The sequence below is a fragment of the Squalius cephalus genome (assembly GCF_949319135.1).
Source record: "Squalius cephalus genome assembly, chromosome: 3".
Taxonomy (NCBI): domain Eukaryota; kingdom Metazoa; phylum Chordata; class Actinopteri; order Cypriniformes; family Leuciscidae; genus Squalius; species Squalius cephalus.
Window position 1 is genome coordinate 54,609,523 of NC_137124.1, and position 16,656 is coordinate 54,626,178.

At 37.3% G+C, this 16,656-nt stretch overlaps 1 protein-coding gene across 3 annotated transcripts; it reads right to left on the reverse strand.

The window, feature by feature from the left end:
* Positions 1-450: 450 nt before the first annotated feature.
* kars1 (lysyl-tRNA synthetase 1) lies at positions 451-15,553 on the reverse strand. Of its 3 annotated transcripts, none has more exons than XM_079866160.1 (15): positions 15,418-15,498; positions 14,021-14,151; positions 13,716-13,854; positions 13,454-13,619; positions 11,305-11,398; positions 11,029-11,215; positions 10,810-10,935; positions 8,436-8,555; positions 8,194-8,356; positions 5,631-5,804; positions 5,424-5,509; positions 4,216-4,301; positions 2,983-3,109; positions 994-1,137; positions 451-866 (listed from the first exon to the last, which is right to left on the reverse strand). In XM_079866160.1, exons 2-15 carry the CDS (start codon positions 14,137-14,139, stop codon positions 792-794), a joined length of 1,806 nt encoding a protein of 601 aa, XP_079722286.1. In that variant the 5' UTR covers positions 14,140-14,151; positions 15,418-15,498; the 3' UTR covers positions 451-791. The 3 variants fall into 3 exon arrangements, with proteins under 3 accessions (XP_079722286.1, XP_079722287.1, XP_079722288.1); XM_079866161.1 differs by lacking the exon at positions 15,418-15,498 and adding an exon at positions 15,048-15,078; XM_079866162.1 differs by lacking the exon at positions 14,021-14,151 and having other exon boundaries at positions 15,418-15,553.
* Positions 15,554-16,656: the final 1,103 nt, after the last annotated feature.

Below are 16,656 nucleotides of genomic sequence, written 5' to 3' on the forward strand. Positions count from 1 at the left end.
CTTGATGTTTTGCTGTCTAATGCAATGATATTCATACTTGTTGGGGCCATTTTTTCCCCCGGTTTCACAAACGAGGCTTAAAGCTAGTCCCAGACTAAAATGCTAAAATTTGAGCTGTTTTAACTGAAACTTGAGCAACTTGCACTGACACATCTTAAAATACATCAGTATCATTGTTTTGTCTTGGGATGCACAGCACACCAGTATTGTTATAAAGTTTATAAAAAGCTACTTAAATTTACCTAAGGCCTAATCCTGGTTTATCTAAGCCCTGTCTGTGAAACCAGGCCTTAAGAGTTCATCAAGCTTGCAAATTATGACAACTTCCACCATTACAAACCTGCTTTAAAATAGCATATTATATTTTGAGCAAATTGAGCAAACAAAAGGAGAGAAAACTAAGATGAGATGATGTCCATCTGTGATACAGAAACAAAACACACAAAACCGTTTGGGTTGTACAAGTCATTATTTAATGGGATTCAATTGAACAGCCATTGTTAAAAAATACAGTTGGACAGAAGATCATAAAACATCCAAATATGTCTAAGAAACATCTTGTTTAATCACCCCAGGTCACAAAACTGCAGGAAATCGACAACGGGCAACAGAGAAAAGAAAACAGGGTTCCTATTCCCCATGAAACTGTGAGGCGTATGTTAAAAGAACTCTTTCCTTCCATTATGAACAGTGCATAGGTCTTGAATATTCAGGTTATAACCCTAACCAGTGACAATAAATTGGACTGTTCAGGTTGAATCAAGAAATCCTCAGGTGTGTTTTCTTCAGAGTTACACTGATGTGCCCTCCGCAGGTGAAGCTGCTTTATTTTCTTCAGGTTTCATAGCAGGGAAGAGAAGCACCTCCTGAAGGAAAGCACATCAATTCAGATCAGACTGAGTTTTAATTTCAAACCATCCACAGAATCATCTTTGACTGATTTATTTACAGGTTCTAGTAGCTCTAATGAAAAGGTGTCATGGTGGGTCATACCTTGATGTTGTTGGAGTCCGTGAGGAACATGGTGAGCCGGTCGATGCCCATGCCCCATCCAGCCGTGGGTGGAAGCCCGTACTCCAAGGCAGTGCAGAAGGTCTCATCAATAAACATTGCCTCATCGTCACCTTCTGCCTTGGCCTGTGGACACAATATGAACATTCATTCACCTGGAGGTTACTTTCTACCCAAAGCAGCTTGTTAGTGATGTGCCCGAAGCCAATTCTGAATTCGAAAAGGCATGGAAAATGAGTAACGCATTCTACGGAGCCCCAAAGGGGACAAGTTAGGCTTGCTGCTGTACATTACAGTACATCACGTGAATATAGTAGGGAGAGATGACTGACAGAACGATGTGTGAGGATTTGTTGCGCAACAGTTCCTGAGCGTAATTGACGTCTTTTAACATGTTATCTTGTAAAATGTGTGGTCCGTACCGCCGCTCCCTGTACACGGAGTACACGTGATCGCAAATTGTAAAGAGAAGGTAAAAAGCGGGTGTACATTCAAAAGAAATTTCAACCCCGCATATTGATCGAAGCTTCTTGAATTTTAGGTTCATTTCAACCTTTAATATTATAGTGATATTTTTTTCCTTAAGGAAATTGGCCATGTACTGTACCTGATAGGCTCCAATTAATCGATATCGAATCGAAAGCTTGTGAATCGAAAGCGAATTGTGAAATTTGTCTAATGCCCAGCCCTATATACTACCATTCAAAAAGATTTTTTCAAGTTTTTGAAAGAAGTCTCATATGTTTATTACCGAGGCTGCATTTATTTAATCAAAAATAGTCAAAACAGTAATATTGTGAAATATTATTCCAATTTAGAATAGCTGATTTCTATTTGAATACATGTTAAAATGTAATTTATTCCAGTGATCAAAGCTGAATTTTCAGCATCATTACTGATCCTTGATCATGTCACATGATCCTTCAGAAATCATTCTAATATGATGATTTGATGCTCAAGAAACATTTCTGATTTTTATCAGTTTTGAAACCTGCTTCATGTTTTTGCAGGAACCATGATAGAGTTTTTTTCAGGATTCTTCGATGAAGAGAATGTTCAACAGCATTGATTTGAAATAGAAGAAATCTTTTGTAACATTACAAAAATCTTTACTGTCACTTTTGTTTAAAGGGGTGGTATAATGCCCTTTTCACCAGATGTAAAATAAGTCTCTGATGTCCCCAGGGTGTGTATGTGAAGTTTTAGCTCAAAACACCCCACAGATATGTTTATATAGCATGTTAAAGTTGTCACTTGTTGAGGGTGAGCAAAAACACACCGTTTTTGTGTCTATCCCTTTAAATGCAAATGAGCTGCTGCTCCCGGCACAGAGGGCGGAGCTTCAAGAGCTCGTGTCCTTTTACCTCACACACTGAAAATTTCTAAAATGTTTAGACTTTTATGTGAAAAGTCTAAAGTTTTATGACAAAGGAATGTTGTGTGGTCTCTACCAGCCGTTTGTTGTAGTTCTTAAAAAGGAATTTATTTAAAAGAAAATATCTCCCTTTGCTTTGAACTTTGAGCGTTGTAACTTTGCAGATGTTGTTTATGCTCAAACAGCAACATTACACACTAACTAAAGTTAGAAAAGTGAAATCATAATCAACCACCCCTTACATTTAATGCATCCTTACTGAAAAGCAGTAATTTCTTTAAAGCAAAATCTTACTGACCCCAAACCTTTGAATGGTAACGTACATGATACAGAGATCATGAAAACACTAAATGTAATAGTGTAATTGGTCTAACGTGAATACAAAATAAATAATTTATTAAAATTAGTATACTTCTCAATATAATTACAATACCCATGCAAATACAGTGTATCAACACAAACCACCAGAGCCAACAGCAAGTGATTGGAATTTTTGCAGTAGTTTGATATTTTTAAGGACAAAATTTGAAAACTGAAAAAGTCCCCCGAAATTAAACTTCACACAGAAAATGAGGTATTTGATAGTTCAGCTTCACCTTAGCCTGCTGCTCAAACAGTTCTCGTTGTCTGATAGGATCGTTCAACTCTGTGTAGGCATTGCATATCTCCTTCTTCATCACAAAGAGTTCGAAGCGCTCGGTCAGACCTTTCTGTGATCTGTGCCTGAGGAGGAGAGACAGACAATACATCAGCTGAATGTGTCCAAACCTGTCCTGAGGAGTTCAGCTCCAAATTTAACTATTTTTGGTCAAATAAATGTATTATATTTTTGTTCAGTAATATTTTTTTCTTTTTTCCTTTGTATTTTGAGAGAATTTCATGGTACTAATTGATATTGATGTGATAAAAAAATTTCCAGTGAAAATAATTTAAAAAAGTTCTACAATTTTTTTTACTACTTTTCAATTAAAGCAGCATTTCATGTTAAAATAGAGACAATGCCTTTAAAATAAAACATTTTGAAGGCATATTACCTAGTGCCATCTGGTGGGAGTTAAAAAAAACAAACAGTAATGCCATGTTTTAACCATTAGATTCCTATATAGCTCTATATAAAAAGGCTTTATAATCTCAAATACTTATTCTTTATTAAGTTGTGGATTTGGATATACCTTTAGAAATCTCAAAGAAAACTTTGTAAAGGTTTAGATTTTGTTTGAAATGTTGGTTTGAAGTGTTTTTGCATTAATTGTACTACAGTCAAACCTGAACATAGAAAAATATATTTTGTTACACATCAAAATTCAACAAAAATGTAACAGGAATACTTTATCAGAGGTTAATAAATATGATTTCAATGTTTATTTTGCACTCTTGATATTTTAGAGTTTCACCCCTCTTTGCTGTGAACTTTTTTCTGCATAGTGAATGATTTGTAGATTGTATTTTTGTATATTTGCACATTTCCCATTCATTTCCTATGCCGGACATTTTTGACCGTGAACAAAACGTGTTGTTTTTTTTTCGGCCACAAAAGTCATCAAGCTTTCCAATACAGTAGCAAATTTAAAATTTCAAAACCAGAAAAAATAAAATAAAAATAAATAAATGCCCAAACACCACCAGAGGGTACACAGTACACACCCGAACTCAGCTAACCAGGGTTTAAAAAGACTCACTAGAAACGTCCAGGCAAGTGTGTTGGAGCTGGTAGGAGCTACAATCTGCAGGAGGTTGGCCCTCCAGGAGCAGGATTGGACACCCCTGGGTTAGATCATGTGTGATTTAACTACAGAGTGAAAAACTAGAAATCAAAGTCAGGCACATACCATTTTGCTAGAGGACTCATGATCTGTGGATGATCACAGATGAATGTTGGGTTGATGCACTTCACCTCCAGGTAGTCTCCCACCAACTACATGGAAAAATCAACAACAATATGGCAAAATCAGTTTGATGTGTGACCTCAAACATGACTTATTTAAAACATGCAAGTAGTAGCCTTAATTTTAGCCACCTTACATGACCGTTATCCTCGATAAAGGTGGTGCGCTAATATCTGTCACATATCCAAGTGTTCGTGCGGAGTGTGGAATCTAAACTAGTAATCGCTTACAGCATGACGTTTAACTTAACTTCCACGCCAGAGCACATCTTCTCAAAGCCCGGCTTCATTGTGAGCAAGACACAGAGCTCACTTCTCTCCAACAACGTGGACAAACTTGTTCCTTTCTCGTAATATGCGAAGATTGAGATCGGTGAGATTAGTCAGGTATAGCTTCATTGTTCATGTTGTAGTGTTTCAGTTTGCCGCTATATTTTATTTATTCGTTTTATATCAAATATATATATTTTGTTTGTGTTCTGACCTCTAAAAAACTGAGTTCTCATTCAGTGTTAAGGCTAATTGATTATGTTTACATTGATATTTCTCTTTTAACCATTTCAGCTTGCTATATATTTATTTATAATTTATATGTCCTACATTTAAAAAATTATTTCCTTAAATTTTAAGGATAAAGCATAGATAAGCAAAGATAAAGCAGTTATTTATAGCCTATTTTAGTTTATGTATTAAATGTAAACAATTGAGAAAGGAAATGGGTGCGTATCATTACGCACATTCTTCCACTCATTACTGACATTCTTCAAAATATCTTTTGTCTTCATCAGAAGAAAAACTCATACAGGGTTGGAACAACTTGAGGGTGAGTGATGATAATTTAAATTTTGGGTGAACTATCCCTTTAATATTTAAAATGTATTAAACATGTTAGCTTTGGGAATTTAAGACAAGTTGGAGGTTATCCTAAGTTTACGAAGTTATTTACAATGATTTTTAAAAACATTATAAAGTGTTGCCTTTAGATCAATCTTAAGAAATGTTTTTGGGAATACAAAGTATTCTTAACTTTATTACTTAAGTAAGAAAATAGCAGTTGAGAAGAATTTTATTCCTAGGAATGTTTAGTGAATCCGTGAGCTCTTTTCCATCGCATTTCTATTACAGTGTCAGTTTTTGGCCAGAGCATTTTACCTTATCGAGAAGACGAGCAGTTGTCCTAGGAGGAGGGCATTCAACTTCTTTCTGAGCACAAAGGTCATCTAAGAACTTGCGCGTTTCTGTCAAAAAAACACGAGTTTTTTTTTTTAGAGTAAAGCTCCACATATTTGATAGTAATTTTCATGTAGTGATTCAACAGCTCTTCTCTGTGCTCGTTTGTTTATTGACTGTAGCCCTTACCATCACTGTCGTAGGTGTCAGGAGCCGGAAACTTCACTCCCAATTCCTTCTCCAGGTCTTGAGTCATGCTGATCCGTCTGAAGGGAGGAGTGAAGTCTATTTCTTGGGCTTGTCCTTCTGGACCATCAGGATGATACGTCACCTTATAGCCTCCGGTAACGTGCTTCACCATTCCTGTGAAGGCAGAAACGTCACTTGGTGTTTTCAGACACGTTATATAAATTAAGGGATAGTTCACCTAAAAATCCCATCATGCCTTCCCTGATGTAAATGACTTTCTTTCTTCAGATAAACACAAACAAAGATTTTTAGGAAAATAATCCCTCTGTGTGTGTCCATATAATGCATGTGAATGGGTGTGTGTGATCATGGCAGTGACCCATACGACCCCAGTGAATCAATGTCTTCTTCACGTCACAACTTCTCTCTCATGAATGCCCGTATTACAGTAGACCATAAGGAATGATTAACAGTTAAAACCGTTAAAGTTAAAAACATTAGTGTTTTTCTTACACACACACCAAACATTTCACTATGGAAGACATTATTCATCCAATGGGGTCGAATGGATTACGGTCATGTCCGCTGTGTGTGGTTTGTCGCTTGGCACCAATTCACTTGTGTTTATCTCATGAAAGAAAGTCATAAGTCTGGGATGGCCAGAGATCAAGCAAATGATTATAGATTTTTCATTTTTGGGTGAACTATCCCTTTAAATCATTGAAAAATCATGGAATTACAGAATTATGACAGTCAAAAAATTCATGTTAAAAGATTTAATTCACCCAAAAATGAACATTGTCAATTACTTGCACGTAAACCACAAAACTTCTCTTTATCTTAAGAACACTAATGGAAGATATTTATGAAACCTGAGAGATGTTTGTCCTTCAACCAAAACATAGTTCATAAAATTAAAATCATAAAAGGAATCCATATATGAACAGATTACTTATATTCCAAAGTGACAGAGCGCACACATTTGGATTCCTATTGAATGAGCGATTTACATGAGCCCAAGTTTATTTGTATAGTGCATTTCCCACATGCCAGTAGTTTTGGTTTCTCTTTAAATTAGTTTAGGCACTATCATTTGTCTCAGAATGTAATAATAAAATGTGACTTATACTCCGATGCCACTTATCTGCGTTTATTTTTCCTCAATGCAACTTGGAGCCAGTTCAACTATCCCTTTAAGAAGCAATATGAGTGAAACTAAAGAACTGAGAAATTCTGGTTTGATTCCACTTGAGGTCAGTTTCTTAATAAGCTGAAGTGTATTGTATTTATTTTTAGTTTTTTGTGACGTTCCATCCTCTTCAGTTGAAGGATGCAGACATTCCAAAACATGAAATGAGCAGAACAAGGTATGGCAGGGGATTAAGGCTACGTTTACCCTGCAAGCCTTAATGCTCAATTCTGATTTTTTTGTTCAGCTGTTTACATTAGCTTTTAAATATCAGATTTGAGTGTGAAGTGGTTACGGTCCTGAACTGCACTGCACGCGCAAAAGAACGATAACAAATACGGCAAGTACTGTCATATTTAAGTAAACACAGAGGTTACTGAAGTCAGCATTTAGGCATCCATTTATAAGGTTATGTGCCGCAGAAGCCAGCGAATTTGTGCGAAGGTGATATGAGGACGCAGACTAAGAGTGCAATGTTTTTCTTGTACAGTTTTTCCTCAAATTTTGCTTGTATAGAGCAGTCACCGTAATATTTAAGCGTATAACAGCTCACCGTCCCTCCACTGAGTCTTCCAATATTCAAAGAACTACCAGAGTGATGTCCTGTAAACTGTAGTATAAAAGGTAAGTATTATGTGAATGCTTGGCTAAAGAGATGCGTCTTTAATCTAATTTTAAACTGGGACAGCGAGTCTGAGCCTCGAACAATATCAGGAAGGCCATTCCTAAACTCTGGAATGGCCTTCCTGATATTGTACGAGGCTCTTGAATCAGATCGAAAGCATTAATATTATGAACAGCAGCTATGCTAATTATTTCCCATCTGCTTTTCTGTTGTTATCTCGGGACGCTAGTCCCGAGGTAAATAGAGTTCGTCAGCTCCAGTTTGTATCCAGCCTCTCATGGAAACTTCAGATGCCCCAACACCCGTGAAGAGACGACTCGACGCTGGCGATATGTTATGCCCTAAATTAATACATGATTAACTAACTGTATTTTTCTATGTACATTTCTGAAATGCACTTCCTGTAAAGCTGCTTTGAAACAATATGTTTTGTGAAAAGCGCTATACAAATAAATTTGAATTGAATTGAATGTCCATCAGTTCCGAATTGTGACAAATGTTGATCTAGAGTGACGTAAAAGTCACATGAATTATGTGACTGTTCAGACTGAGGTCACATTGTAAAACATCAGACCTGTATCAGAATTAGGACCACATATGGAAGTGGCCCAAATCAGAATTGAAAAGATCAGATTACATGTGGTTTGTGCCGTTCATACCGTTATATAAAAATCAGATCTGAGTCACATGAGCTAAATAAATTGGATTTGGCCCGCTTCTGCCTGCAATGTGAATGTAGCCTAACAAACCTGAGAGAAGCTTCTCTGTGATTTCCATCAGGTCATGATAGTCCGCATAAGCCATGTAGAACTCGCATGTGGTGAACTCAGGGTTGTGGGTGAGATCGATGCCTTCATTACGGAACTGACGCCCGATCTCATACACACGGTCGATTCCACCGACTACCAACATCTGAAACATTGACGAAGGTTAGATATCCAATATAACTCAAGAACTTCAACATTTCAAATTTGAACAGTGACACATTTACCTTATGGTAAAGCTCAGGAGCAATTCTCATGTAGAGGTTCATATTGAGCTCATTGTGGTAGGTGACAAAAGGTTTTGCTACAGCACCACCAGGTATCAGATTCATCATCGGTGTTTCAATCTGTAAAACACATTAAAAAAAAAGGCAACCAGTAAAACATGGAGCAATTGAAGAAACTCTCTCAGCAGACCATCTCAATCCACACGATATTGAAAAAAAAAAACAACAACATTGCGATATTTAGTTTTTCAGCTCTATTTGTAAATAATTGTTTTCATATATATATATATATATATATATATATATATATATAAATTTTTTTTTTTTTTGCGATATGAAAACAATTATTTCCAAATAGAGCTATAAGAGTCATCTACTGAAATTAGGCATTCTAGAATGATTGGGGTAATTTTGTAGGGGAATCTGCATAGAACATAATAAACATTACAAGCAAGAATAAATACAACAGAACAAAGATACAAATGAAATAAACAGTGCTTTATGTTTTCAGGTCTAACAGTTTTCTGGTACGGAAATTGAATCCTCAAATGTAAAAATAACACTGCATAGACTTCACTGCATAAATTAAATATATTTCATCTTTGATAAAGCTACATAAGTGTTTTTCTCTTTGTATTTTGCTGTTTGATTAACATTAATGACAGACTAGTGTTGTCACTGTACCAAAATTTCAGTATTCGGTACCAATGCCAGTGAAAATCCACAGTTCTCGGTACCAATTTCGGTACCAAAGCTTAATTTAGATTAAATTTACATATATTAAAATGTATATCACAGTTACAAAGATGGAAACTGTAGTATTAAAAACACTTTACAATAAGATTCCATTTGTTAGATAACATTAGATAAAATGACCTAACAATAAACAGTTATATACTGTCGCAATTATTCTCCTTGAGGTTCATTTAAAAATACATTTTTAAAATCAAAAGTTAACATTATTTCTGTTAACATTATTTAATGCACAATGAATGCAGTGAACAAACATGACCAATCAAGTGTTTGTATTAAATAACATTCACAAACATTAATGTTGTAAAAATATATTGTTCACTCAATGTGTTGATGTTAGATAACGTGCCATTATGTAATGTTAATGAATGGTATTGTAATGTTACCAAACTATACAGGAGATAAAATGTTTTATTTGACTTGACTGTACTTTTATTTAATCCAAAACTGCATTCATATTTAATTTTAAAAGGGCTTTTTAAATCTGCTAAGAGTTATCCAGCCAAGAATACGCCTAGAACTGCTTTTCTGACGGACTGATATTAATTACGGCTTTTTATTTCTCATCTCCATAAATATATCTAGTAGAAAAGCTAATGCAAGGGCTAGAAATCAATTAATTCTTTGCTGATACTTCCTCGTCATCATGGAGAGCGCAGTTCGCACCGCTTTCTCCTTTCCACAAGCGCTTGCTCTCCCGTGGCGTCTGTCGTTGCTATGCAACCATGAACATAGGCGCGCCTAGACAAACGAGCACGCCGCGTCGCTTCGTGATGAGCTAATATCCAAAATATTTCCATATGTGGCTCTTTCCTCCTTTCTTATCAACAAGTGGATTTACAGCCACCACATCAGCAGCACCGCCGGTCGCCATGTCTCAGCGCTTTTATGAAGAGGACGCAACTGCACGCGCTTCGGGCATGCACGCGCATCAAGTACCGGGTTTGAGAAAACCTGGTACCGTGACATTTAAAAAAAAATTAGTACCGACTTGGTACCGAAGTACCGGGTCTTTGACAACACTATGACAGACAGAAGCAGGTTTATTAGGCTGCTGTCAATTTAAGACTGAATGCACAGGTCCAATATAATGATACGCATCCGTTTTTTCTCTCTCAATTGTTTACATTCACGTGAGCAATAAGCGACTGTGTTTACAAGGAAACTCTTCGACGCAGGCACTTTGACCTTTGACTATTTTGCATGTACGTGTCCGTTCAAGCACATATAGACGTGAAAGAGGACGGAATTCGGTGTTCGTGTGCTGTCTGCGCGCACAGAAAACAGCACACAAGTTCTGAATTGAGTTCTCTTTCACATCTTCTTGGGCTCTAATGGTTCAAAATTGCTTAAATGTTTAAACTGACAGGACCTAAAACATGTGCAGATGATAAACTTTCACTGTATGATGGTTAAACTTTGCAATTAATCCCTGAATCGAGTGCGTTCTGAACCGTAGTGCAGATCAACTACAATCCCTATGACATCGCACACATCCTGCAAAACACAGAACATCACGGATGCACACATTGTGATATCAATGCTAAAACTATATATCGTGTAGCCCTAATCTGCACTTCACTTGTTCTTTACAGAGATCTCCCTCTTGTGTCATCCTTACCTCAAGAAACCCAAGCTGGTCCAGAAAACTGCGGAGATAAGTGATAATCTTGGAACGGGTAACAAACTTCTGTCGCACAGAGTCATTAAGAATCAGGTCCAGATATCGCTGTCGGAACCTGGTTTCCTAAAGGAACAATGAATAAACATCAGTACCAAAATCAGTACCAGTAAAATGAAGGGTAAATCCGAAAGAGAGTTTAAAGAAACTAGTCTTTACCTTGTCTTTCAGGCCAAAGTGAAGGTGGGGAAGCATATGAAGGCACGGAGACAACAGTGTCATCTCCACTGGGATGATGCTCAACTCGCCCTTCTTTGTCTTGCCAGGATTCCCCCGGACACCAATGATGTCCCCGCGCCTTAATTTGTTGTTGATGTGCACAAAATCTTCTTCTGATTTGTAGTTCCTAAGAACAAACAACAAAACACAGGTTAAGTTACTACGTCAAAATGTGAAATGCCTGTGAAACGTGATGCCGTAGTGCGCAAATCCGACCTGGAGTTGGCCATGACCTGCAGCTTGACTCCTTCACCTCGCAGGTCATAGAACAGCAGCTTGGCACCTGAAGCCCTCTTAGCGTGGACACGACCTTTCAATCAAGCAAAAACACCAAGGCACACAATAAGGAAAAGGATCAAAATGTTTCTTAAGACAATGTTTTGGATCAAGCAGCAGAAATGTCTCTTTTTGTTAAAGATATATTAATTCTTCACATATTTAGGTGGATGAAATTTGTGTTGCGCACTACCAACGGCCAAGCGCGAGTCTAGTTCCAGTGGAAGAGTGACCCCTGACCTGACGCATGATGTATTGACGAACGTGGAAGTGCAGATGACAGAGCAAAACAAAGGTCAAGAATTGGAAGTCTTTTAAAGAGAAATGTGGGACGAGCTTGAGTTTGAACAGTGAGAGGCGTCTCCTCTCATCTTATGCTGGGTACACACTACAAGATATTCGGGCAATTTTAGACCGATTTCTCCCCTTCCGACAATCCTAGGTAAAGTCCCGATTATCTTGATGGTTCTACAGATCATCTTATCAGATTTTCCTGTGGTGTAAGGTGTGTTAAGAGTGACTGAATCTGCTCGGAAGAACGTCTGATCTCAAATCGTAAATACACAAAATTTTACATTCTTTTTGCCGGTCGTCCGCCATGTTGGTTTACTTTAAAGTCACGTTTGATGGACGTTTTTGCAAGATTTCTGGTGTTCACTAGCCTGGTTAAAACCAGACCATTCTCAGTAGTAACTGAGTTCTGGTCTGGCAAAGCTTCATTAATAACTCATTTCCAAAGGAGCGTCACCAACGGACGTCACTCAAATGCCTCTGGGCGCAATTGGATAGACCTAAAACCAATCAGAGCGATCGTCATCATGTAAAGCCAAACCTGCGTCCCAATTCGCCTAAAGGTGATGATACACAGGGCAACTTTTTGAGCAATATTGCTGGGCAATGTTGGCGTCAACGGGCAACCAGATGAGACACAGGGCCCACGACCGATCTAAATTATCCAGATAGAAATGTATTGCCCATTTTCAATGGGAAAGTGCCCAAGAAACAATCGACCGGCAAGATTGCCTAGCAACATTGCTCAAAAAGTTGCCCTGTGTATCATCTCCTTTAGTTAAACTACGCCATAAAAGTATGTACTCTTTTTGTGAAGAAAAGGTATTTACTTTTGAATGTGTAGCAAAAAAGTAGGCAAGCTTTGGGACATACTACTTCGTCATCTTTATCGGACGGATCTGTCGCGTGCATCCTGTCACGTAAACTGCCCTGTCAATCATCTTGTCACAGTTTAAATCCTCTATTAAATCTAATTTAATTTCCTACCGTTTCAGAGAAAAATGTAGTAGCACGTTCATCTGCCAGTGGGTCTTTCATGGAGACTGTCCTCATGTGTTTGCAATTTGAATATAATAATGCATTTAAAAGTTGGTGGCGTCACAAACGAACGTTGCTCAAATGCCTCTGGGCGCAATTGGATAGACCTAAAACCAATCAGAGCGATCGTCATTGTGTAAAGCCCGCCCCAAAGTTTCTGATTGGTGCCGCGATTTCGACGGATTAGAAATGGGCTTGAATGAGCTCTTTGCCAGACTACTTGGAGAGCAAATCTAAATTTGCCGGAAGTTGTCTGGGTTTTCCCAGGCTAGGTGTTCACAGGCTGGACTGTTGTTTGTGAATGGAATCGGTTAGCGTGTGTGTTGTGCTTACCTGATCACATCGTGGCACTTTGAGGAACAAAACGGTTAAATCTATGATTTCTTATAGTCATGTTTGTGGTCTCTCAAATTTTGAAAATCTTAGAAGATTTAAAAAATCTTATAGTGTGGCCCCAGCTTAAGCTTACGCTACATCAGGTCAGAGGTCAATCTCTTCCGCTGGAAATAGACTCACGTACGGCCGTTACCGGAAGCCAGTGATTTTAGTTTATAAAGTTATAAATATGAATATTTTTCTGACAAAAACAGATGGATGTGCTTTTTTGGGCTTAAAAAAAAAAGAAGTACCATTCACTCCTTTATATAAAGCTTGAAAGAGCCAGGATACATTTTTTTGATATAAATCTGTGAGTAAATTATGGGATAATTTTCATTTTTGGGTGAACTATCCCCTTAAAAAACAAGTAGAAAACATTTACCTGATAAACTGAGGACAACATCAGTCAAGTGGTCCCCTGGCTGAAGGTGGCTATATCGCTCAATGAACTCCATAAGCGACAAGTCCACATGGAACTTGTGAGGGTACGGGTCTTCAGCTGTTCCCTTCAAGGCTTGAATGGCTTGTGAACGGATCTTGAAGTATTGCTGTATTGAAAACAAGAGAGGCAAGATAAATCAGTCACAATTGATTCTGAATTTGTTTTCCAGAAATATGACTTCCATAATCAATACTCAACATACATTTGGGTCCAGGGTTTCCTCATCAGCCCCATATGCATTTTGCTGTGGCTTGTCATTGGTTTCCTGTTCCTGCTGTTCTTTGATCTTGGCTTCCTTCTCAGCTGCCTTCTTCTCAGCTTTCATGCGCCTTTTCAGCTCACTAAAGACATACAGGGTTAGAACGAAGCTCAGACGCCATGCGGAGAAACACTACTGGCATTGCTGTCGCACAACTTGCACATTCATGCTGTGGAAGTCTCTAACAAGCAATATTTTTAGTGACAAAAGGTTGGTCGCTTTTCGCATTAAATGGAAAGACCACCAACCTTTTGCCACTTCTCCAGCGACTTCCTTGAATAAGCAAAGGCAGGCTTTGTGAACTGGGAAGAGCAAACGTCTGTGCCCTGAACGCTTGCAGCCTGCATATTCTGACCAGATTCAACATGATGCGAACGCCCTATTTGATGAATCAAAAAAAAAATTGGGGGTCAGATTTATGGCACCCTTACAGAAACGTACCATGGTACAGTAATTAATATTATGCGGTGATACCATGGTACTATGGAATTAGTTTTCACTGTGATAAATACATATTGGTATCATTGCTGTTGCTGTTTTTTTTATATATATATAATGTTGCTGGTAACACTTTACAATAAAGTCTCATAGTAACTGCAATGAGCCTTACATTCGTCTCAGTATGTATTTTTTAAAAGTCAGTTAATATAAATATGACTTTGTAGTTAGTTCATGTTTGCTTATCTATTAAATAATATTAACAGATACAACTTCTGACTTTAATCATATAATAGTAAATGTTACTATTAACATTAAGTAAGATTAATAAATGCTTTCGAAGTTTTTTTTCATTGTTAGGCCACGCTGTTAACTAATGTAAACAAAACCTTACTGTAAAATGTTACCATGAGAAGAAATTCTAGCATAATAATACTGCGATTATGAAATACTTTCTCGTCCTGACAGGTGAAACAGAGCTCTAAAATGAGAGAAAGAGAGAGGGAAACATCTGAAGACTTTTGAGTCTGCTATTCCAAATGAATCATTTGAATCGGTTCACAAATAAGAATCTCTTTAGCTGAAATCGAAACGGCATAATAATGAAACTACTTCTGTTGTAAGAGTAGTGTCCTAGCATGCTAGTCCGAATCTAGCGTGACCCGAAAACCGATAGTGAAAGCATTCAGAGAATACTTCGACTGATAAGGCGAAAAACAAGATACTTTAATAGCCTAATCTCAGGGACGTTACAATAAGATATATTTATTTAATATATATTTTTAAAATAATTGCCGAGTCGGTTCTTTGAAATACTGGGTAACGGAAAATTCTGACCTCTCATACGCGAATACGCCATTAGCTTTCTGTAGAGCCGCTAAGGAATTATGGGGAATGAAGTTGTCATTTGGACAACTAAATGCAACCGGCTGTGCAATTTGAGTATTTACGAGCATAAACGAGATTCGCGAGGATGCTGGCGAGAGAATTATCGGCACAAACACTATACATGGTGAATAGGACTCAAAACACTCTGTCGGTCAATCGCGTTCACGCGGATCTAACCACGTTGCCCGGCATGCGTTTGACCCGAATCTCACAGCAGTGAAAGTCACGCTAAGCCATACAATGCACACAAGCAAACTTATGTTAAGCGTTTCGTACAAAATAAGCATAATCGCTGTAATGCTATAATAAATTAATGTACTTTTTGCTGAGTTTGTCTCCATCCACGACAGCTCCGTCTGCCATCTTCGTTCTTCTCCGCGCTCTTCCGCCAAACACACACACCAGCGGTGAGACTGAAGCCAGATATACAACACAGCAGCAGTAAACTAGTTCATATTCATCCACATTTCAGTGTAAAAGTACCGTTGCTTGGGGTTGCATCAGTCACTTTCTCTTCTAATTTTTTTTTTTTTTTTTATAAATATTTGCATGTTCATATTATGTTCATTCATAATAGTAAAACTAATGACACATTATTACACAATAAAATAATGGTTAAATGGTGGTTAATTGTAAAATTATGAATCTGTAAAATATAAATAATTATAAACAAAAGACCAAATAATAAAACACACACACACACACACACACACACACACACACACACACACACACACACACACATATATATATACATACATACATACATATATAAATATATATATACATACATCTCTATCTATCTATCTATCTATCTATTTATATATACACACACACACACACACACACACACACACACACACACACATATATATATATATATATATGTATATATATATATATGTATATATATATATATATATATATATATATATATATATATATATATATATACTGTATATACATATACATATAGGCCTATACATATATGTATATATATGTGTATTATAAATTGTGCATCTGCGCACAAAGGTTCCTCACGAAACTGATTTCGGACAGACTTCTGAGACAGGCAGCGTAATGATTTAATGATCTACTACAGCAAAAAAGAGAGAGAGCTTTGGTGAAAAGTGAATATGTAATGACTACAATAGTTGCTAGAAATGACATCATGAGTGAAAAATGTTTATCAAAACTTTACAGTTACACACAAACTGACGACCACCCGCAACTTTCAGACGCCATCTTTATTTTTCTAGCTGTCTCACAGAATGGAAAGCACAGGATTGTGGGATATCAAAGGCAGTGAAGGCTACATCTATGCTGCCTTAAAAAAATCGATCAGATGAAGGTATCTCAGGACACAGGAAGTGAAACTAACATTAAATTCATCCTCCGAAGGCAGCATTTTTCAGTTTTCAGACGCAACCCACTGGGTCATTCCAGAATTGCGGGTACATTTCAAGTATAGAAAGAAAACCAAAAAATATGATTTTCTTTTTCTGTTAAACCTTTTTATTTTCATAGAAGGCACTTTAAATTCAACATTTTAAATATT